This window comes from Hyperoodon ampullatus, assembly GCF_949752795.1.
Source record: "Hyperoodon ampullatus genome assembly, chromosome: 9".
NCBI lineage: Eukaryota > Metazoa > Chordata > Mammalia > Artiodactyla > Ziphiidae > Hyperoodon > Hyperoodon ampullatus.
The window spans coordinates 102,567,902-102,591,485 of NC_136922.1; the positions used below are offsets into that span (position 1 = coordinate 102,567,902).

At 50.7% G+C, this 23,584-nt stretch overlaps 2 protein-coding genes across 2 annotated transcripts; one reads left to right on the top strand and one right to left on the bottom strand.

The window, feature by feature from the left end:
- Positions 1-285: 285 nt before the first annotated feature.
- Positions 286-4,962, bottom strand: TMEM176B (transmembrane protein 176B; the record flags this gene model as incomplete). Its single annotated transcript, XM_079711061.1, has 6 exons — positions 286-523; positions 924-1,043; positions 1,986-2,213; positions 2,453-2,509; positions 2,881-2,991; positions 4,771-4,962. The coding sequence occupies 6 exons, from the start codon at positions 4,960-4,962 to the stop codon at positions 434-436; spliced, it is 798 nt and encodes a 265-aa protein (XP_079567187.1). The 3' UTR covers positions 286-433.
- A 3,454-nt stretch (positions 4,963-8,416) lies between these two features.
- On the top strand, positions 8,417-13,230 carry TMEM176A (transmembrane protein 176A; the record flags this gene model as incomplete). The annotated part of the gene is made up of 7 exons (XM_079711884.1): positions 8,417-8,691; positions 9,455-9,662; positions 10,155-10,265; positions 11,391-11,447; positions 11,611-11,823; positions 12,374-12,484; positions 13,067-13,230. The coding sequence occupies 7 exons, from the start codon at positions 8,417-8,419 to the stop codon at positions 13,106-13,108; spliced, it is 1,017 nt and encodes a 338-aa protein (XP_079568010.1). The 3' UTR covers positions 13,109-13,230.
- Positions 13,231-23,584: the final 10,354 nt, after the last annotated feature.

Consider the following 23,584-nt stretch of genomic DNA (forward strand, 5'->3'; position numbering starts at 1 on the left):
AAAGGTAAAACGGTTCTAAGTATGTAAGAGTTATTTTCACTTTACACTGAACAGAAGGAAATCATGAAAAGGAGTTTTTACACTTGGGATATAGAGCAGAACGTAAATCAAGTCTTATTGGGACCTTGTTTCCATATGACACATAACTCTCACTTAATTCCACGTGTACCAACGCACCGTGTGTATCAACAAAGGGAGACTACATCCTTCCTGCACAAAATCATTTTTTGTGGTTGTTTCTGTTTAATCAGCATTGGGGAAAATGTGACAATACGCGTTCACGGAATTGAGGACCCTGGAGTGGGAACAGTGGGTGAGGGTGCTGGCGAGAGGAGGAGCAGCCAAAGGAAGCAGGTGTGAGGGACACAGGGCAGTGAGGGGCCCTGGGCTACTCTGGAGGGACATGCAGGGTCCAGGTAGGGTCTTTGGCTGCTCACAGGACAACAGCTGTGCTCTTCTTCTTGTGGGGAGAGGGAGGCACTGAATGCTCCTCCCACAGCTTCTTCTCTGACCTTTCTTCATCCTGAAAAAAGAAACAAACAGGAGGAAAATCAATTCCTGGGAGGAAAAGGCTGGAGTAGAGATAGCTCCACAGAACTGGAAATCAGACAAATGAAAGGAGGAGGGAAGAAAAAGGTGCCGGAGGACGGGGAGCTAGACAAGACCTGGGACGTGGGAAAGAGGGGAACGTGGGAAAATGAGAGCAAAGAAGGGCGCAGAAGCAGAAGGCAGAAGTCACCCCAGGACACAGTGATGGGGTCATGTTCCCCAGACAGTGACGGGCAGAGCCAAGCACGGGAAAAGGGCTGAGTGAGGGGGAGCGTGACCCCTGCTCAGCAGTGTTCCTGCCCCGACGGCCTTCCCATCCCTAGAGCTTCACCAACCAGATCCGCTCTTTCCCTAGTGCCTCCCTAACAGCTCACCAGGGCCCGGGAGCTCTGGCCACAGAAGCGTCGAAGACCCACGCCCAGGGAAGCCAAGGATACAATGACCTGCAGGACACAGACGGCCAGGAGCAGACCATGGATTCCTAGGAACAAATCCTGAAGATAAAGGAAGAAAGAAGTTACAGTCAGGGGTCTGTTCCTCGGCTTCTGCTGTTACTGTCATCTTGCTACCCCAGCAGGGATCAGACCCTGTCCAACTCACTACTTCCCACCAAAGCAGACTGCATCTTCCAACTATGGGGGCAGCCACTGACTCCATCCCATTTGCTTGCCTGCAATGTGACTTTATCTCCCCCTGTGAAGAGGTGGGATCCACTGCTCCACCCCCCCAGAATCTGGAAGGACCTGGTAATATTTTGATCAACAACATACAGTAGAAGGGACACTAGGTCAATTATGGGGTAGCCCTTATTTGGCCTGGCAGCTTCCATTTCCTACCTCTTGAAATGCTCACAGTGGGATGCTCCCTGTTGGAACCTGGTGGCTGGGCTACGAGAAGCCCAAGCCACGTGGAGAAGCCATTGTAGGCTCCCTGGCTGATAGCCCCAGCTGAGCTCCCTGCTGTGTGAGTGCGCCATCTTAGCTGTCCAGCCCAGTCAACCTCTTGGATGACTTCACCCTCAACTGACACCTGACTGCAACTGCATGAGAAAATGCAAGTGAGGACTGCCCATGTGAGCCTAGTCAACCCACAGAATGTGAGAAGTAATAATAAATTGCAGTGTTAAGCCAGTACATTTTGGGGTGGTATGTTATGCAGCAATAGATAACTGATAAGAGCCACACACCAGAAAAGACGAAAGGGTGGTTCATGAAATCCTCGCTTCAGTGTCTCCTCTTTGTCCTCATCCCCTTTGATTCAGGGAATTTTCATGCCATGAGGATCTGAACAATGGCTTCAGATTAAGTTAAAACCTCCTGAACCAAAGACCTCGGATGAGGTCGAAGCTCAGAAAGCCTACATCTCTGCCCTCAGGTGCCCCAATTCCCCAGTGCACAGCTGTGACGCGTCCTGGAAGACTGACTCTCCTTTCTCACCATCAGCATTTGCATGTAGTTTCTGCAGTTCTCCTCCCTCCATGATGAATAAGAATTGCTTCGTCTAGTCTCTTTGTACCCAAAGGTGGGGGCGGCAGGGACTAAGGAATCACACACGGAGCTGATGTCATAGAAGACAGGTTGCCAGGTTAAACTATTCACACAGAAGACAACAGCGGCCACGGCCGTGGCAATGCCAGCCAGGGTGAGCAGACTTGATATGCAGCCCTAGAAAAGAGAGGTTCAGGCTGCAGACTCCCTCTATGGATAGCAGAGCCCTGGGGTCTCGGCCTGAAACCGGTCTCCTCTTCCCCAGCTTCCTGGCTGAGGAAACCCTCCCTACCCCTCCAGGAAAGATCTTAGGATATTTGAAACCAAAGGGGAGAAGACAGAAAAATAGCACAGGAAAACAGAGACATAGGAGGGGGAAGAGGACGAGGTGGGGCACAGAGGATGCCCAGACTCACTGAAAGTTTGCCCCAGTGCTTCTCATGGACAATGGTCCCAACTCCTGCTGCAATGGCCTAGGAAGAGAAGACACCAGAAAAGTCCTCCAGTTGGCTGTCCTGAAATGATCTCCCGTCACACTTCTCCCAACAAGCCCCAGAACAGCCGATTTGAAGCAGGATCCAAGGAACAGGCAAAGAAACCTAGCAGATGGGCAGGACTCCACCTACAACTGCCCCACTATTCCCAGCCTTGCCTTAAAGAGAAAAACAGAGGGTGGAAGGGTTTTGCCCACCCCCTAAGGCAGCCTCCTCATAACAGAGAGCATTTGGACTCTGGGTCTGTGGTCTCTTCCCCAAATCCCTGACCCAGATCCAAAAGGAACTTTCTTTCTCCTTGTCCATAAACACTTGCCTCCCTCAGAGCTCACAACCCCTTTCTTACTCACCACAAACCCTGCCCAAAAGGCACAGCCTGAGGCACGCAGCTGAATCCAGGGCCCCAAGTAGAGAAGCCCTCCAAGAGCACAGCTCATAGCCCCCAGCAATATCTGGGTCACCTGCAAGAGATGGGGAAGGCCACACCCCTTCCCATGAGTCACCTGCTCCAGCAGCAGCCACCCAGCTCCCACCTAGGTGGCTTTCCTCTCCTCTTCCTCTGCCCTGACTTCTCCACAGCTCTGATTATGGAAATTCTGTTCCCTTCACATCCGGGAAGCAGCCCGTCCTGGTTCTCCCTCATTCCTCTGACTTGCCAGCCTTTTATCCTTCATTCTTTTCTAAATCCCATTTTTCCTAAATACCACAATTTGTCATCCCACCTGATGATTCCTCCTTTTTTTCCTCCTCATTTTCCCTTGGGAAGCCCATCATCCTGTCCAGGATGGGCCATGATGACCTCCTTCAAGAAAGGAGAGTGGTTAGCTGACAGCCTACAATGGTCAGCGCCTTCAGGGTCCCCTCATCTTTCAAACTGAGGGCACAGTCTCTGGGGGTGGCTACCCAGCCAATGATTAAGCAAGGCAGTGGTTCAAGGGCCATTTTCAGCTAACACGGAACCCCTGTGATGGGCAGTCGTTGCTCCCGAGCTCCCCCCTGGGCTGGCCCAGATCTTGTCAGCCCTGCCTCATGAGCTGATGTCTCCCCCTGCCCAGGCCTGCTCCTGCCCTTTTCATTGCATGGATGTTACACCCCAATAAACCTTTCACACACCCAACTCCCACTTGGCGTCTGCTTCCTGGAGGATCCAACTATCACAGCCTCTTGGACGTCACCACCTACATGTCCTGCCAGCTTCTCAGATTCACTGCGTCCAAATCCCAGACCCCACACACCCCCTCAGTGTCTGCCTCGCTGACTTCCAGGGCTCCAATTTTCCGGTCTCCTTCACTCCAAACCTCAGCATCTTCCCAAACTTCTCTCCTCCCTTGTACTCCACATCCACACACTCCCAAGTCATGGCAACCCCATCCACAAAGGATTCGGACTCCTCTCTTTCCTCCTCGTTTCTGCTGCAACGTCGCAGGTGCAGACCCTCCATGCTTCTTACCTGGACACCTCCTGGCTGTGAGGCTGCCTGAAGCTCAGGCGCCTGCTCAGAATCCCTCCACAGTCTCCGCACTATCGAAGCTGATTCAGGACAGCAGACTCCTCACCTTGTCACTCAAGGCTCTCAGCAATATGGACCTGGTCTGTATTTCCAGTCTAATCAGCCATGAGTCCCATTCTCTTTACCCTGACAGAACTTGTCCTATGCTTTCTGGCTCCTTTGCCCTCTTTCTTGCCATTCTTTTAACCCAAAATTCCTTTTCTTCCATCTTCCACCTCTATCTGTCTAAACACACTGCTTCTCCATTCAAGGTCTGGCTCAGATGCCTACCCCTGCAGGATGCCATCCTGCCTCCCAAGGATGTCACCTGGGCTACCTTTAATTCTAGGCATTAGTGTAGTTGTCTGATCCCTTCTGATGGATGCTGGGCACCTTCAGGTTATTGCCTAGATATTCTCTCTGAAGTTTTTCCCCCAAAGCGCCTATCATGTTGCCTTGCATTGCAGGCCCTCTGTCCACGTGGGTTCAATCAACCTGAATGAACAGCCTCCAGGGACCCTTCCGCCCATCCCCCCAGCTCTGGCTGGGACTGCTCACGTTGCACCAAAGAAGGGATCCACTGTTCCTTTCCATCTAAATCTCTGTGGCGAAACTTCCCAAACAAGATGGGATTCGAATAGTGAGTTTTCATGGGGATTCAACCCACCTGCCTTTTCCGCATCGTATTGAAGAAGGGGCGTTACCCTCCTCTGTGTCACCTTGCTAACCCACCTCTCCATCCCGCTCTTACCCCTAGTGCCAGCTGTCCGTAGCTTATCCTGGCCTTGGCAGGATGGTGGGACAGGCGCTCCATCAGGGAACTCCCAGCTTTTAGCAGTTGTGCCAAAGCAGATTCCTGGTGGATGTGGATGTCGATGTGAGTGGGCTGGGACAGCGTAGAGGCCACATCGACTCCATTCACAACCAGCATGTTTTGGGTCATCCTGCCTGCTGGGGAGATGCACAGAAGTGAGGTTTGAGATCTAAGTAAGGGAAAAAGGAATACACTGCATGAGTGCAGGGAGAGAGAACAGTCTTTGAGTCAAGTCAAGTCACGGCATGTGGGATCTTAGTTCCCCAACCAGGGATCAAACCCACGCCCCCTGCCTTGAAAGCACAGAGTCTTAACCACTGGACCACCAGGGAAGTCTCTGTCACAGTGACCTTAATCTGGGATGCAAATCTGAACAACCTCTAGAGTTTTCACCATATATACTCTTGGACCTCTTCCCAAAATGGTCAGATACAGTTTGTCTGGGTCTTGGGATTGACAAAGAAAGGAATCTGAATTATTTCAGCAACGTAATGTACATATTCATACGTAACGCTTTCATATGGTTAAAAAAAATCAAAAGATAAAAAAGGGTATACTGCTAAAACCCACCCTCCTATCTTTCTCTCCTAGCCAGCTAGTTGTCTTCCAGGTGGAAAAATATTATCATTTTCTAATATATCCTACAATGACTTTTTTGCATATAAAAACATGTAAAAATATTCTTTCTCTCCCTCTTTTCCCACAACTGGCAGCATAGCACACACAGTTTCTGCACAATGATTTGTTCACAGAACCATCTTTTAAAAATAATCCTACATCAGTCCATAAAATGCATCCTCACTCATTTGTATGGCTGCATAGTATTCCACTGTATGAATGCATCATAATTTTTTTAAGCAGTCCCCTATTTATAGCCCTTCATTTTCTTTCTTGCAAGCAATGTGGAATCAGCAGGTCAATGGGAATGTGTATTTGTAATTTTAAAAGGTATTTCCCTCCATGGAGCTACTTCCATGCAATTCTCATGCAAGGGCAATTCCAAGAGTGTCCACTGCCCCTCCCCAAGACCAGCAGAAGGTGTCAGCAAACTTTCTAATCTTTTCAAATGTCTCTTGGAAAAATGACATTCCGTTGTAGATTTTAATCCTTTATAGTCAATAAAATGCCCCCTTTTAATTGTGTATCTCAGTGACGTTTAACAAATGTGTACATATGTGCAACCATAACTACAATCAAGATACAGAACATTTCTATGTTGCAAAAAGTTCCCTAATGTCCCTTCCCCAGGAACCCCTCCAAACCTTGGCCCCAGGCAACCACCAGTCTGCTTTCTGTGACTATTCCAGTATCAATTCTCTTATTATGAGTGAGGTTGGTCATCTTTTCATACGTTTAAGAGCCTTTTTCCTCTTCTTTTGTGAGCTTTCCTTTCATATCCTATGACCTCCTTGTGTTACTCTGTTTTGTTTTGGTCTTTATAGGAGTTCTTCGTGTATTTGAAAAATTACCAGCTGTGACATGAGTTACAGAGAGTGCTTTCAATTTGTGATTTATTTTTGACTTCATTTGTGTTTTTATATAATCAAAGTTTTCAGTCATTTTTTATGACTTCTGGGTTTTATATTGTACTTAAAAGGGACTTTTGCATTTCAAGGTTATAAAATAATAATTCATCCATGTTTTCTTCTAAGTGCTTTTATGTTTTCAGTTTTCACATTTAAATGTTGAGCCATCTGGAATTTACCTTGTAAGTTGGAAAAAATGGATCCAAGTTGGTTTTGGTTTGTTCTCTTCAGATGGTTAACTTCTGAAGAGCATATTCTGTTAACGGAATATATCATCTTTCTCCCACTGATTTAAAATGCTCCCCTGAGCAAAAATAAAATTCCCGTAGGAATCCAAGCCTATTTTAGTCTTTATATTCTGCCCATTGGTGGATCTGATGAGTCATGCAGCATTACTGTAATTTTAATAATGAGTATAGAGTTTAATAATCTAGTTGAGCTCTTTCATGACCCTCCCCCATGTTACTTTTTTCTTTCATGGTCACTTTTTTTGTTGTTGTTGTTTTTGTTTTGTTTTGTTTGTTTTGGTTTTTGCGGTACACGGGCCTCTCACTGTTGTGGCCTCTCCCGCTGCAGACCACAGGCTCCAGACACGCAGGCCCAGCGGCCATGGCTCACGGGCCCAGCCGCTCCGCGGCATGTGGGATCTTCCCGGACCAGGGCACGAACCCGCGTCCCCTGCATCGGCAGGCGGACTCTCAACCACTGCACCACCAGGGAAGCCCCTCGTGACCACTTTTGCTAGATTACTTCTCCTTAGGCACTTTAGAATCAACTTGCCTAGCTCCAAAGGAAATCCTCTCCAGGTAATTCTCATGGGCGTCCTACTTATCACTGTTTAAATCATAACATTATTAATAACAATTCTAAAAACACCAGCAAGAGCAATAAGGTTAAGGCCTTCCCATTTGTATCGTACGAACTTTACAGAGCAGTTTCACTCTTCACCTACCTGGCCTCCGTGCAGTATAAAGGACAGGTGTCTGACGATTCTGCAGATGTGCAAAGAGGTTCAGACCTGTTCACAGACACACAAGGAAGCCCAGCCAGGGTTCTGGCCAGATCTTCCTTGGGACCCAGGGATCAGCATCATATTTCAGTCCAGAATGTGCCTTGGGCTCCGGCTCCCTCTGAGCCCTCTGGATACCACTGCTTCCCCCTCTCGCCTCACCCCCAGCTCCAATCCCCAGAGCAGCCTAGATCCCTGCTCTTCCTCTGAGCCAGGCCAGCCCCAGGAAGATCCTCTTTCGTGCCACCCTAACTCCAGGGTGTGGGGCTCTTCCCTGCTGCCTTGGACACTCTTCTCCGCCCAGCCTCTCCCTGTGCCTCTGAAGCTGGGGAGAGAGAGCCAGGATCCCAGCTACACCCTGGGCCCTCCACCTTCTGCCTTTGCTATTGAAGGACCTCTCACCAGGAAACCACCTGAGCCTCAGCCACCCCACCCTCAGAATAAACATATGAGGCACTGGGGAGGGAGAGTCCAGCTGATGTGGCCAGGCACGGGCCCCCCGACCTCCCTAGCCATTTCTCTAGTGTCACGTCCTCTATCTAGTGTATCCCTCCATCCCAAGCAGGTCCTACAGGGACCAGGAACGGGGGGGAGAATGGCATCCCATGAGACAGGATGGAGGCTTTGGGGACTGGTCTTGGAGGCTCCTCGAGAGAAAGAGAGAGGGGTCCTGCACTGAGAGTCTCCTGGGACGGGTCACCTGGGCTGCTCACCTGAGGGCCCTGCTCACCTGCTGTCCTCTGGGAACCAGCGGCCGAGCAGAGCAGAGCTGCCCAGAGCTGAGGCACCCGGCAGTGGGTGGGACGGAGCAGAAGGAAGGAGTGGGGTGATGAGGGTCTGACCTTCAACATCTTGACTTCCCAGAAGAGAGCTGGCCCAAAGGGGCCCCTCTAGGGGGAGTTGGTCTTGAGTAGATAATCAGGCTGGCCGGAGAAGGCAGAGCACACAAACACGCACACGCTGGCGTGTTCATCCCTACTCAGCACACACACTGGGGTGCACCCAGCACAGGGAAGTCCTTGCTCAGAAAGCCCCTGCCCTGGTGGGGATGGGGGATTTTCCAGGGCTGGTCAGTTCCGCAGTCTCCCAGGCCACCCACCTGGCCCCTGTGCTCACCAGGGCATCGGAGCCGAGGGATTTCCCCTGGCAGCTGGAAAACCCTGGAGGGGCCCTTTGCTCCAGCTGTGTGCTGGGAAGTTGCCTCATCCTTCCCTTTCTGGAGCTCCACCAAACCCCTCCCCTTTCTGCCTGGTTCTCAGCCCCCACTCAGCCGTCCTCAGGCCTCCTGTCACCCTTGCCCGTGACGGTCCCTGAAGAGAGCAGGTGAGGCAGACCCTCAGCCCAGGCGGCCCTTCCCCAGAGACCCTTCTCACAGGGCCCCTCCCCAGAGGAGTCCCCACCCTGCCCCCTCACAGACCCCCCAGAACTTGCTGGGGAGGGAGGGACCAACCACCATGTAGAGGATGTGCATCCACGAAGGTGGCAGGAGTGGAGGCCAGGTACATCCCTGTCCCCGTTTGATGCCAAGTCATTCTGGCCTTTGGCCTCCATCTGCACCCACAACTTCATGCAGAGGGTTGGGGGGCGCAGTTTGAACAGGCAGCGCAGGGCTGAGTAGCCATTGATGGAGAGGGAAATATGTAGGGGCAGCGGGTGGGTCCCCGGGCTCAGCTGGGAAGCAGCTGCCTCAATAGTAGTTCAACAGGCAGCCAGGACTCAGTTCTGTCTGGCAGCCTGAGGGCTCTGGAGGGGAAGAGACAGAGAGGAGAGCCAGGGTGAGGGCCGTGGTCACACAAGCGGGCTGGGAGCAGAAAGGAGAGAGGTGAGGGCTCCAGGGCAGTGCTTGGTCCAGACCCTGAGGCCGTGGGAGGAGGATGGGGAGACACAGCAGATCTAGGGTGAAGGGGGCAGCTCCAGTGGGCTGAGTGGTGGCCACAGCCTCAGCAGACTCAGGGATCCCTCACATGACACCCCTCAAGGCAGGTCCCAGATGCTGCACTGTGACCAGGGGCCCCGCCAGCTCCCGTGGAATCTGTGCAAACCTCCTGCCAACTCTTCCCCCTGACGCCCCCTTCCTCCCTCCCAGGCGGGTGTCCACCGGCTTGGAGATGGCAGATGGCGGGAACGTGGCCCCCGGGGCTCCCCAGCCCACCTTCATCAAGGTGCACATCCACCAGGAGTCGGCTCTGGCCAAGCTGCTGCTGAGCGGGTGCTCCCTGCTGCAGCCCCACGTGCCTTCGCCCCACGCCGCCTCTCAGGCCCTGGGCCACCGCCGGCTGCTGGTGGCCTCCTGGGTGAGTAGGGCTGCCTGCCTCGCGGGCCGAGGACGGGCGCCCAGGCTCCCTGGTCTGGGAAGGGTAAGCCCCCTCCTCTGGCTGCACACTCTCCCAGCCAGCCTCTCTCTGAATGGGATGCTGAGCCAGTCTTATGCTCTTCCTAGAGATCAAGTGCTGGCTTTTCCTTCACTTACTGACCTCTCAGTGAAAGCTGTAGGTAGGGCGGGCTGTGGGCTGAAGGGTGCAAAGGAGCCCGTGACCATCTAAAGTCCCGCTCTCCCGACCCGGCGTGGGCTAGCCCTCCCCGCCCTCGCCTTCTCTCCCCTCCTGTCCTCCCCCTCCTCGTCCCCCCTCTCTTTCTCTCTTCTCTCTCTCTTTCCCTTTCACGGGGTTCTAACCTTTAATACATGGAGTGGCAGGTCCTCAAAACTCCCCTGAGACTTAGGCGGAGAGGGTTTCTCCTGGGCCCGGGAACCTGGGATCCGGGTTCTTAGGTTTTTCATCTTTCAGGTGGTGCAAATCGTGCTGGGGGTGTTGAGTGGGGTCCTGGGGGGATTCCTCTTCATCTTCCACTACACCACGCTGCTTGGATCGGGAGCTCCCATCTGGACAGGGGCTGTGGTGAGTGGAGCGGGAGGACCGTGGGCAGAGGGACCCCCTATCAGAGGTGAGAGACCACCACCATCGACCCCGTCAGAATGTAGACTGCAGCTGAAGAGACTCCCAGCTCTCTAGGCCGACACCAGGCTTCTACAGACGGGAAACTAGCTGAGCTAAGGGCTGGGAGGGCCACGGTCACCGGTCAGCTCTCTCAGGTCCCTGCACCGGGCTTCTCCCACCACTTCTCCCACCTGCAGCAGCAGATCAGCTAAGGATCTAGAACGGGGCTCATCTCCAGGCACTTGCACTGAGATGGAGGGAGGTGGAACGTGCTGGAGGGTGTGTACAAGGGAGATGCACCCCCCGGTGGTTTCCCATCACCCTCTGCAGGCCCTGCACACAGGGGAAGTCCAGGGGGGCTCACCAGACAACAGCAGTTACGTCAGCAGATGGACGTGTGCCACCTGCAGCAGGAGATGGGTGGGCGGATCATAGCAGGAAAGAGGCGCCCTCTGTCCTGCCCACCCTCACAGAACAAGAGCAAAACGCACATATCGATTAAGAGAGGAGCCCAAAGTAATCATCCTCATCCACCCCATGGCCCAAAACACTGAGATTAGCTACAGAACTGCCAAACGGGATTCAGAGCCATCTTTCCCTTGGCATGAACCAGACTTCCTGTCCTGGAAGACCCGCTGGGTGGGAGGCTGAGCGCTGTTGGAACGAGCGGCTGCCCTCACCCCGAGGCAGCGGACGCTGATCCTGTAACGAGAGGTCCTCCAACACCCTGGACCTTCCACCCCACCGCCCTGGAGCTTTCGCAAAGCACCTGGTGTTGCTTAAAAAGAGAGGTTTTGGAGAAGGGAAGAGGGGCTCACACCCGGCTTGACCATGAGCACTTTCGATGTCCCTAAAACAGAGGGTCCTGCAGCCTCGGGCGTTTGATTCAGCCTTCAATACCCTCACCGTTGTCTTACAGACAACAGAACTCAGCTCAAAACCTCGGGTCCACGTGGGGTGCTGTGGGGAAAGGCCAGCAGGATGGTTGGCTTTGCCTGTGGGAGTTGAGGAAGGAAAAAGAAGCAGGCTGCTGGGGGTGGGGCTTGGCTGCCCTGAGCTACCCCTGGTGCTTCAATCTCTCCCCAGGCTGTGCTGGCTGGAGCTGTCGCCTTCATTTATGAGAAACGAGGTGGCACCTACTGGGTGAGTTCGGGGAGGGGCTGACACCAGGCCCAGAAGCTGGAGGCCACCCCAAGCCTGCCACCCATCCCCCGCCCCCTCCACTAGACTTCCCGCTCTTTGTCCCGGGCTGGGCTCCAGAGAGACTGAGTCTCCAAGGTCTGTCTCTGCCCCCTGTCCTCACCAGGCCCTGCTGAGGACCCTGCTCGCCCTGGCAGCTTTCTCCACGGCCACAGCCGCCATCATCATTGGGGCTAGAAGGTTCCATGAGTACCACCATGTTTTCTTTAATGGTATCTGTGACGTCTCCCCTTCCTGGGGGCCCACTGGGGCCCCCAGCTCTCGGAGTGCAGACAAGGGAAGGCTGCAGCTGTGCACCTCCTATGTGAACATGCTGAAGGTAGCCGGGCCGGGGAAGGCACGGCAGCAGGCGGTGGGCCGGGAGGGTCAGACAGTGGAGGAAAGTGAGGCTGTCCACCAAAAAGGGCGTGACCTGTTCTGCCCCAAGCATGTCTCCCGTCACCACAGCGTGGCAGCGAACAAAACAGAAGCGGTTCTTATGGTTGTGGGAGTTACAGATCTGTGGGAAATACAAACACTGAACTCATAATCAATGAGCTAATACTGCAAATATGTGAAGAGCTGCAAAGGTGTTAAATGCGTGTTCAAGTCTTGGGCTTGTCTGGGAACCAGACCACAGCCCAAGCCCATCGCTGCTCAGATGAGGACGCTGAGACCCGGTGACAGGGGTTACTGGCCGCTCTCTGCATGCTACACCCACTGACCCCCACCCCGGGCTCCGTCTTCAGCCTCCCCCAACCCCAGAAGCTACCGACTTGGGGATGGGATGAATGGGGTGGGGAGTGACCCTGGGCCATGATCAGCGTGAAGACAGACCACAAATGGCAACAGTCGCTCTGATGCCTGCAGCTTTGGTCCTCTGTCCCCAGGCCCTGTTCATAGGCATCAAGGTCATGCTGTTGGGGGTCTGGGCTCTACTGCTGCTGGCATCCCTGGTCCCCCTGTGTCTGTGCTGCTGGAGAAAATACCGATCTAAGGAGGTGAGTCCCTAAAGCTTGTGTCTGTGTGTTTGGGGCAGCAGTGCTGTCCAGGGGAGACAGGAATGGAGAGCGGATGATTTGGGGAGGAGAAAAGTGTCATTACAGTGAGTGTCAAGGGGCATCATTCCTGTCTTTCCACCCCACGAGTGGCTCAGCCCAAAGACCCCCTGTCCCTGACCAAGTAACACCTAGTCCAAAGACCCTAGGGACAGACTTCCCTGGCAGTCCAGCGGTTAAGACTTCACCTTCCAATGCAGGGGGTGCTGTTGGTTCAATCCCCGGTTGGGGAGCTAACATCCCACATGCCTCACGGTCAAAACACCAAAACATAAAACAGAAGCAATATTGTAACAAATTCAATGAAGACTTTTTAAAAATTGGTCCACATCAAAAAAAAATCTGAAAAAGAGACCCTAGGAAGCTAGGGAAGTCCATGTACATGGTGGGACCTTGGGGCTCTTTGCATCAGGTACCATGAGGCTGATGTTGGATCTGATTGGCTCCAGAACTCAGCTGCCCTGGTACAGAGCTTTTACACTTTCTCTCCCCCATGGGCTGTCCCACCCCCTCCTTTTCCCTTAGAAAAGAGACCCTCCCTTGGAAGAAACTGCTGGGAGTGAGTGAAATTAGCCCTGCTTCTCCAGAGGACCCATGTCTGGAGCTCCACCTGGACTGGGTGTCCCAGCATCTGCCTCGTGGAAGAAGACCCAGGCCGGGAAGAGAGGCTCTCCTCTGGTCCAGTGATCCTTCCCCCATGGCCACAGCCACTGCCCTGCACCGCCAACCATCAGAGCTGCTCGGGTCCATTTCCTGCTCACCTTCACCATCCTGCCTGCTTCATGTCCCCTCTTGAGCAATGATGATAATAAACACTCGTGCTGTTGCTCCCAGCTTCTTGCTTAGGGTATTTCTCTTGGCTGGAGGGAGGCAGAGGAGAATGAGCCAACCGCAAACCTACAAATCTCGTTCCACTCCCAACAGCCAGTCTGGGTCTAGAGTTGCCGGCCTTGAAAACAGACTCTCTTTGAGGCTGGTCCTGGGACTGTAGGCCCAAATGCCTGGGAATGAAAGATGAAAGGAAGAGAGACTCTGATCCCCGCTCCCTGGTACGAATTTTGCCATACCAGGATTGCTCACCAAGGTGGAGGCGGGCGTGTCATCAGCTAAACCCAAAAAATGAGGAAGGGGAGCAATTACTGTGTTTCAGCCAGAGACAGAGAAACCTGATGGAGATGGTGCTTGATTTGAGCTCTCACCTTCCCAGAGAAACACAGCCAGCCTGAGATGATTCTGCAGGGAGGCATCCTGAGGAATAAATACCCAAACTACCCATTTCTACCTCTTGCTAGTTTTCCCTATTCGCCAAACCTAACAGGAAGTCATGGGACATTGGGCAATGATATGATCCATATAAGACACCCCTCTGGGGCACAGAGCAGGCTAGAGAAATATGGAAGGAATATCTGGAGAGGCAAACAAATGGTATCCGAAACAATTACTTTTGTTTGTGTGTGAAAAAATATGGTTGAAGCCTTCCCAAATTTGCTGAAAGACACAAACGGACAGACTCAAGAAGCTCAATGAACCCTTAACAGAACCAACTCAAAGAAGTACAAGCCTAGATATATCATAATCAAACTGCTAAAACACTAAAGACAAAGTCTTGAAAATAGCCAAACAAAAATGACCCATTACCTATAGAGAAGGGTAATCCAATGACTGTGGTTTCTCATCAGAAACTGTGATGGCCAGAAAAAGTGGCACCATGTTTTTTTAAATCATTAAATATAAGCACAATATTGTACAGCAACATTTTAGTGTGACTAAAAACAGAGCTGGCACAAGGAAGTTGAGGGGGTGATGGTCTGTTCTTTATCCTGATCATGGTACTGGTTACAGGAATCTATACATGTATTAAAACTCACAGACCTGTACACAGAAAAGCAAAGGTCAGTTTTACTATCATAATAACTCATAATGATACAGAGATAAGTTTGGGATTATTTGTCCATCCCTGTCTCAACACCTCCAAGTCATTTCCAGATGTGTACATTCATTTTCCCCCTCAAAATAAGAGCCTCTTCGATGCAAGCCTGTGATTGTAGCTGTATTTCATATATATATATATATATATATATATATATATATATATATATATTTTTTGGCTGCATTGGGTCTTTGTTGCTGTGCACGGGCTTCCTCTAGTTGCTAGGAGTGTGGGCTTCAGTAGTTGTGGCACGGACTCAGCAGTTGTGGCGCACGGGCTTAGTTGCTCTGCGGCATGTGGGATCTTCCCAGACCAGGGCTCAAACCCATGTCCCCTGCATCGGCAGGCAGATTCTTAACCACTGCACCACCAGGGAATCCCTGTATTTTCAAATAAACAAATTGCTTTTGAAAAAAATTTTTAAACAAAAGGCAGGGCTGGCAAGATGCCTGATTTCCTACAGAAGAGAAAACCGAAGATCCAGGACACTCTGAAGCTGTGCGAAAGGAGGGAGGGTAACCAACAGGGACGGAAGCTGAGGAAGAGCTCGGGGTGGGGGGGTGGGGGGGACTTGGGAAGGGGTCAGTCCCAGAGACTCAGACCTGCCAGATGCAATAAACAAAGGAGGTTGCCACATTCTGACAGTAAAAGACCACTTCTGAGCAAAAGGGCAAACTGAGTTGACATTCATTTATCTGAATAAAGAATGGAAAGAATTTACATCTAGTCGAAGCCGTAAAAGGACTGATTTTGGAAACACTGTAGAAGAGAAACTCATACCGTCTTTAGCTTGAAAAAGAAAGTAATCCACCACGGTCTTTATCTCAGATTTACCCTGCAAATATTTCTTATGACAATATGTTTTTTTAAACTTAGTGATTAACAGGCTCCAAAACAGAATTAAAACAAGATTGACTTTAAATTCAAATGCCTGCTTCCCTATCTGAATTCCACCCCCCACACCCCCCGCCACAAGCCAGCTTGATGTAATTAACACCACCACCTAGTGGCTACAAAAAGTGTTCTTCAGGAGAAACTAGGCAATTAATTTTTTTACACAATTCTTTGAAAATTGTCAACGTATTACTGAACAAATATCTACTAATGCCTCCCATGTGGCAGGTACGGTGGGTCCTGGGAAGGGAACTGTGAACAGTGGGACAATCCTCTGCCTTGCCTAACCCAGGTGACCTTGAGGAGTAAGGGCCAAGAAGTCACGACACATTCCCCGTCCCCCAATAGGCGCACCCCCTGCCACCCGCTCTGCTTGAGGCCGTTGGTTAGAATCGTGCCATTACATCCCCTCAAATCCAGAATTAGAGGGCAGATGGGAGGTTTCCTACAGCTCCACGACCCCAGTTTTCTCCCTGTCCCACCTCTTCTGCTCCAGGGACCCACAGTTCAGGAACCAGATATCCCAGTTCTGAGCTGGAGTCAGCCCCTGTCACAGCCCACCCTGCCTGAGCATCCACACAGGTGTTAGCTCGGTCCGGCACCAACCCTGGCCCACTGGGACACAGGCCTGCCCGTCCACTGGGAAGACCTTCCACACTCACAAGAATGGTGGGGACATGGTCCACGGAAAATCTCTTCTTGGAAACTTGGGCTCCATGGTAGAAAGACCCCGGAAGTGGCCTCTCCCTCCCCTATCCAGCCAAGCCTGGGGTCCGAGAGGAACCTGCCTGCCCCACAGCCGAAGCACTGTGACCCAGGGCCCAAAGAAGATTCCCCAAGAGCACAGCTCCAAGCCTCCAGCACAATCTGGTCACCTTCAGCACAAAAGACAAGAAGGATTTCTTAAACAAGACACCAAAAGCACCAGCCATAAAAGAAAAGACTGATACATTTAAATGCATTAAAATTAGAGACTTCTGACCCTCAAAAAATAAAGAAAATGAAAATATAAGCCATATAACATGATAAAATACTTAGCAGCACATGTAATTAACACAGGACAAGTATCCAGCGTGTACCAAGTTGAACCATATGAAACTGCCATTTTCTGTAGGTCAGAATGATCAAATGCCAGCAACTTCATGGGATTCAAAGTAACATAAAGAATTCCTACAAATCATTAAGGCAGACAATCCGACAGAAAAATTGACCAAAGGTTTGCACAGACACTCCACATAAGAGGAAATCCAAATGGCCAGTCAGTATAGGAAATGTGCTTAACCTCATCAATATTTGGATAAAGGTAAATTAAAGCCACAATAACATACCATGAGCTAATCCGTCATATTTGGCAAAAATTTTAAAGTCTGACAATACTAAATGTTGGTGAGGATGTGGAGCAATGGGAACGCTCATACACTGCTGGCAGGAAGATAAACCTGGACAGGTCCCTCCCCGACCCAGTGCAGTCCAACTTGCATGTGCAGTCGTGCTGACCCCACCTCCTCAGAGAGACTTGCCTCCATCTATTTCTACACCCTTTCTCAAATAGGTGACCTTTCCTCCACCAGAAAACCCCCATCACTTGTATATACACTGTTGCTGTATATACAAGTGATATATACGTGTGTGTATGTAGCTCCCTTTTCTCCCCAACTAGACCGTGAACACTGAAGTCAGGACTGGCTCAGGTCCGTTTGCACACCCCAGAGTTCTTACCTGAGGATTCCACTTCTGGGTATTTACCGGAAGAAAACGAAAACACTGATTCGAAAAGATATCTGCACCCCTATGTTCATTGAAGCACTATTTACAATAGCCAAGATATGGAAACAACCTAAGTGTCCATCACAGATGAGTGGATAAAGAAGATGTGAGATATATATAGAGAGATAATGGACAACTACTAAATCCTAAGAAAAAATGAAATCTTAACCATTTGTGACAACATAGATGGCCCTCGAGAACATTGTGCTAAGTGAAATAAGTCAGATGGAGAAAGCCATACTTTATGATTTCACTTATATGTGGAATCTAAAAAACAACCGAACAGACAAAACTCATAGGTACAGAGAACAGATGGGTTGTTGCCAGAGGGGAAGGGGGTTGAGGGTGGATGACATGGTGAAGGCGATCAAGAGGTACAAACTTCAGTTATTAAAAAAAAAAAAAGTCATGCAATGTACAGAATGAGAACTATAGTCAATAATATTGTATTGCAAATTTGAAAGTCACTAAGAAAGTAAATCTTAAGAGTTTTCATCACAAGAAAAAAAATTTTTTTTTACCCAGCTCAATCTAAGTCCTAGGGCAATACCGGTTCCCTTTGCCTGTTTGGAATAGAATGAGACTTTCCCATCACTCCATTCCCTGGGAATGAAAACTGTAGGATAGGGCTTCCCTGGTGGCGCAGTGGTTGGGAGTCTGCCTGCCAATGCAGGGGATGTGGGTTCGTGCCCCGGTCCGGGAGGATCCCACATGCCGTGGAGCGGCTGGGCCCGTGAGCCATGGCCGCTGAGCCTGCGCGTCTGGAGCCTGTGCTCCACAATGGGAGAGGCCACAACAGTGAGAGGCCCACATACTGCAAAAAAAAAAAACCTGCAGGATGGCAGGTGACACAGAATTCCTTTGGGACTCCAAATTCTTTAGTCTTGCCCATGATTCTGGGCATGAAGTTTTCTGCCTGAAGGCACATGGGCTGAATTTGGATGCTCAGAATAGAAGATACAGAAACCAATTAGGTTCTGCCCTAGAGACTTGATTTACGAGCCTTCTTCCTAACAGAGCATGTGGCCAAACCTGAAGACAAAAATAAGAGAGAGAGATTTAAAGTTTACTCTTGAGTTTGCAAAAGATATACTCACTCCTAACCACTATGAGTGACAGAAACTAGTCCCAGCTTTCCGATGGTTTCAGAAGAGAACCGTGGCTCACCATGGAAAGGCCTCCATGGCATAAGCTGAGAACAGCCAGGAGAGAGTGGATATCAGGTGTCTCTCGTGGCCCCAGTGACTTTGCCCTGCCAGGCCCAGGAGTGGGTCTGGACTTCCTTGGTTGCCAGTATGGCTTTTCTGGTTGAAAAAGATGAAACCAGAAGAAAGGAGGTGATGTTTTGACGGATGTGAGCACTTTCCTTCCTCCATGCTCAGAGTCACAGACCTAGACCTGGTCAGTGGACAAGAAGCCAGGATTCCTAAGAGCGCTGATGTTCTTCTTGCCCCTCCAGGCGGTCTCTCCACCCTGCTCGCCTGGCGGGCTGGCCTCCATGGACTGCATTTGGAGGCTCCCTTGTGCCATAGCGCGGGTTGGGTTCAGCCTATAGGTGGTCCTGGCAGGTGAAGGTGATCAAAGTATTTGGTCCCCTGGCTTCCTCTGTGCCAGACCCCAGTGTGGCATGGCAGCGTCCTACCAAGGGCCACAGCTCTTGTCAGGTGGCTCTGTCCTACAAGTCTCAGCTTGTTCTAGGAACATGCCGGATTAAAGGAACCAGAGAAGCTCATCAAGAGATTACCTGAGGGCTTCCCTGGTGGCGCAGTGGTTGAGAGTCCGCCTGCCGATGCAGGGGACACGGGTTCGTGCCCCGGTCCGGGAAGATCCCACATGCCGCGGAGCGGCTGGGCCCGTGAGCCATGGCCGCTGAGCCTGCACGTCCAGAGCCTGTGCTCCGCAATGGGAGAGGCCACAACAGTGAGAGGCCCGTGTACCGCAAAAAAAAAAAAAAAAAAAAAGAGATTACCTGAGACCAGATTAAAGGAGTGCAGGCCCTGCACACACCCTAACCCTATCAAGAACCCCATCCTTGAACCATTGTTATAAAACTGCTCACCAAATCCTCCTGGGTTGGGACACACAGTTTTGAGGGGCAGGAACCCTCTATGTTCCCCTTTGCCTGGCAGAGCAATAAAGCTGTGGTTTTCTACTTCACCCAGAACTCTGTTTCCAGGATTCGATTCAGCCCCAGTGCACAGAGGCCAAGTTCTCAGCATCAATAGCAGGAGAAGTGGAGAGCAGGCAATAGATGAAGTTGCTGCTTGGGCACAGAACTGGCCGGTGTGCTGGAGGCGCTGGGAGGCCAAGAAGTCCAGGTTTGGCAGGCCTGTCAGGTGCCCAGCTGGAGGGTCGAAGGAAGGGGCATTCCCATGATAAGGGAGCTATAGGTCTGAAGCTCCAAATAGTGTGAACGAAAGACAGGCACTTAATAATCATTTTAAAGACATTGGTGGAATGGCATAAGCCATGAGTCCAGATAAACTGCATGTGGAGAAGTAGACCAGTGAGCAATAATTATTTGCTGAACATTTCTTCAGCACTGGCTGCATGCCAGGCACTAAACCAAGTATTTTACAGTGATTGAATGCTTTTACCACATTTATCATAATCCTCACAGCAACCCTTGTGAGGCACTGACTAGTGTTATCCTCATTTTACAAACAGGAGACGAAGGCTCAGAGAAGTTAAGTAACTTGCCGAAGGCCACACTGCTCGGAAATGTCATCACGGATAGTTGAATCCAGAGAGCCTGACTCCTGATCCTGGGCTTTTTGTTAATCATTTCACTGAATGAGCTCCTCGGTTGCTCAATCTATACTAGAGTTTTATATTTTTTTCTTCATGTTGTTTACCCCCAAGGGCTGATAGGTCTGAAAGATAACACTAGAATTAACTGCCCTGTGCCCGCAGACTCTGTGTTTTCCAATTCGTATGTGTTCCTGAAAGAGCCTGGGACTTTGCCCCCATACCCACTAATGAGAAAGAAAACCGAGGGAAGTAATGCTTTGACTAATGCAGAATTCGCTCCTAACTCCATTCCAGATGATTTGCATTTCAAATCAAGTAACCAGCCGTTCAGAAAATTCAGTCGGGGGATATGACTTGCGCAGTGAGAGGTGAAAATGCAAAAACAGGTCTGTTTTCCCCGTTTCAAACATTTTATTGGCTTCTCACAGTCTCCGAGATAAAGTCCACATTCCCTGCACGTCCGGCCCTTGCCTACCTCTCTGGCATTTTTACTGGCTGTACCAACTGCTCCATCAGCAATACAGACAACATGGCTGTGCAGAGCAGCTGCCCACTCCTAAACACCACCAAGGGAGCCTCTGCCTTTCCCCCTAGCATCTTACTATGAAAATTTTCAAACACACAGAAAAGTTGGGGGGGAAATTTACATGTATCCATTACTCAGACTCTACGATTAATATTTTGCTATGTTTGCTTTGTCACATGCCTGTCCACCTCTCCATCCCTTTTTGCATTTTGTTTTTTATGCATTTTAAGGTAAGTTGCAGACATCTGTACCTGTCCCCTTAAATACTTCAGCACACATATCATTAACTAGAGTTCCATATTTGTTTTCAGTTCTTTTTGCCCCCCTTCGAGGTAGAATAGTCCAGACCTTGCTTCTTTGAGCAAGTGTCAGAGCCCCACGGCTGAGAAGCTTTTTCTACCCTGGGTGCTCACAAATCTCCAAAGTCTTGCAGCCTACGCAAAACACTGGCTCATTGGCTCCTACAGTTCTAGAGAAGCCTTGGATTGTGTCCAAAGCGAAGGCAGCCTGCTAACGGGCCTGACCGCCCACGCAGGGCAGAGGCCACTCTCCTCATGCATGAAGTCGGCGCCATCCCTGGGGGTGGGGTGGGGACCAGCTCACTCCTGCTCCCGTGAGAAGCCTTGTCATGTGTGGCACCACCAGGCCATCCTTCTGGTGCCCCATGCAACCCCCGCTGGAGAGGGTCCCTTCCTCATCCAGACGGGACCCAGAGCTGTCAGAGGAAGCCTCCAGTGCATGGACTCTGGGTTTATCCTGGACAGATTCCGATAGCTTAAAATCAGAGATTAAGAACCTGTTTAGGTGGAAATATCTTTACCAAAAAAAGCAGATTTTTCCAGCTTATGCCCTACCTTCTAGGTTAAGTTATAATGCCATTGAGGTGGTAAAAGATATCCTCTAGATAGAATATCTGTCTGAAGATTTTTTTTAAGTAGGTGTGAGCAAAGGTATCTGCTTACTAGCAGTAGGTCTTTTTTTCCCACACACCCATCCTGGCATAGACACAAAAGTTCCTTTCCTGAAAGAGACATGGAAGGGCTACCTACACAGATGAAGGGGGCTCAGCAGGTGCCTCTTGTAAGGAAGGTGCTCACCCGCCCCTTACAGGACTGAATACCACCTTGTCGCAGGGAACAGGGATGGCTGCAAGTTTGGGGGCCAGAGAGACCCAGGTGCAAATCCCGGTCCTGCCACTGACCAGCAGTGCAGCCTCAGGGATGATGCCTGTTTGCAGGGCCACCTCTAGGGTTCCTCGAGGCCATGCACAGCGTCTCTGGCACAGTGGCACGTGGGCCTGCGTGAGCGATGGGTGTGGTGGGGGGTATTCACTCCTCAGTGAAACCCAGAACCTCCCACGCTAATGTGGAAGGGACCCTCCTCACTGAAGAGACAAGCTGGCCGGTGGCCTCAGTTTACCCCTTGAGTGTCACCTCCTCCGGGTCCCCTGCCTGCACCTCCCTTTAACAAGCACGCCCAGCCTAACCCTCGAAATCTGTAAAACAAGACTCTACCGAGTCCTAGCGGGGAACAAATCAAAGGGATGACAAGGATGAACCTGGCCCGGGGAGCTGGGTTGTGGCTCCCTCAGAGCCAGGGCTGGCGAAGCCTGTCTCACTCTGTACCCTCAGGGCCCAGCTCCAACCCCACCCTGAGAGCTTGATACTCTCTCTGTTCATCTGAGCTGGAATATTACTCAGCCATGAAAAGGAACAAACTAGTGCCATTTGCAGAGACGTGGATGGACCTGGATATTGTCGTACAGAGTGAAGTAAGTCAGAAAGAGAAAAACAAATACCGTATAATATTGCTTGTATGAGGAATCTAGAGAAATGGTAGAGATGAACTTACTTGCAAAGCAGAAAAAGAGTCACAGATGTAGAGACCAAACTTATGGTTACCAAGGGGAGGAGGGGAGAGGGTTGAACTGGGAGATTGGGGTTGACACATATACACTATTATGTACCAAATAGATAACGAACGAGAACCTACTGTATAACACAGTAGGTTCTCTACGTTGAGTACAGGGAACTCTACTCAGTGCTCTGGGGTGACCTAAATGGGAAGGAAATCTAAAAAAGAGTGGATATATGTATACGTATTACTGATTCAATTTGTTGTACAGCAAGAAACTAACACAACATTGTAGAGCAACTATACTCCAATAAAAAAAATTAATAACAAAAAAATAAAAAAAACCTGAGCTACATGCCTGGGCCTCAGTCATCTCTCCACTGATGGGGATAATGTATGATAATAGATGGTTTCCTTTTCTTGCTGTTTATAAAATCCTACAGCTTTCAGCAGGAAGGCGGAGAAGGAGAGGAGAAGAAATGCCCGGCCGCAACTTCAGTGGCCGAGGAGCCTGTCAAGGGCTCCTGAAGGCTGCAGACTGGAATGTGGGTTTTCAAATAGCCCCGGAGCTTCCTGTGGCCACTGCCTTTCTTCTAGAGCAAACGTCAACCGGCTCAGAGCAGCTTCTTCAATCTTGCTCCCTCAGTCCCCAACCTGCCTCCAGACCCAGGGGCTGTAACATTGAAAGTGGGCATTTGCTTTGAGGGAAATAAGCCTTTGTCCAGCACTCCAGCAAACGGGGAGTTGTATAAGAAGAATGGGGTTAAAGACCATCCTTAAGAGTAAGAAATAGGAGTCGGCAAGGGTTACGCCCAGAACCAGGCATCTGAGACTTTGGCCCCAGTTGATGTTACATATTTGCTGCTGTCACCCATCTTCCTGGAGCTTCTTTTCCTGATCCCTGACCTGGATCCCTCTCCATTCAGCCTCACCCCTTTATCTTATCAACCCTGTTCATCTACCTTCAGTGGCCTAGCCTGATTGCCCTCCTCCCTGTCCCCGTGACCTGCCCTTCCTTGGTCTTCTAAAGGCAGGTCTAAACTTGTCCTTATAAAGCCAGCAGCAGGTACATAAATTGCAGAACCCAGTATAAAATGAAAATGTGGGGGCTTCCCTGGTGGCGCAGTGGTTGAGAGTCCGCCTGCAGATGCAGGGGACGCCGGTTCGTGCCCCGGTCCGGGAAGATCCCACATGCCGTGGAGCAGCTGGGCCCGTGAGCCATGGCCGCTGGGCCTGCACGTCCGGAGCCTGTGCTCCGCAACGGGAGAGGCCACAACAGTGAGAGGCCCGTGTACTGCAAAAAAATAAAAATGAAAATAAA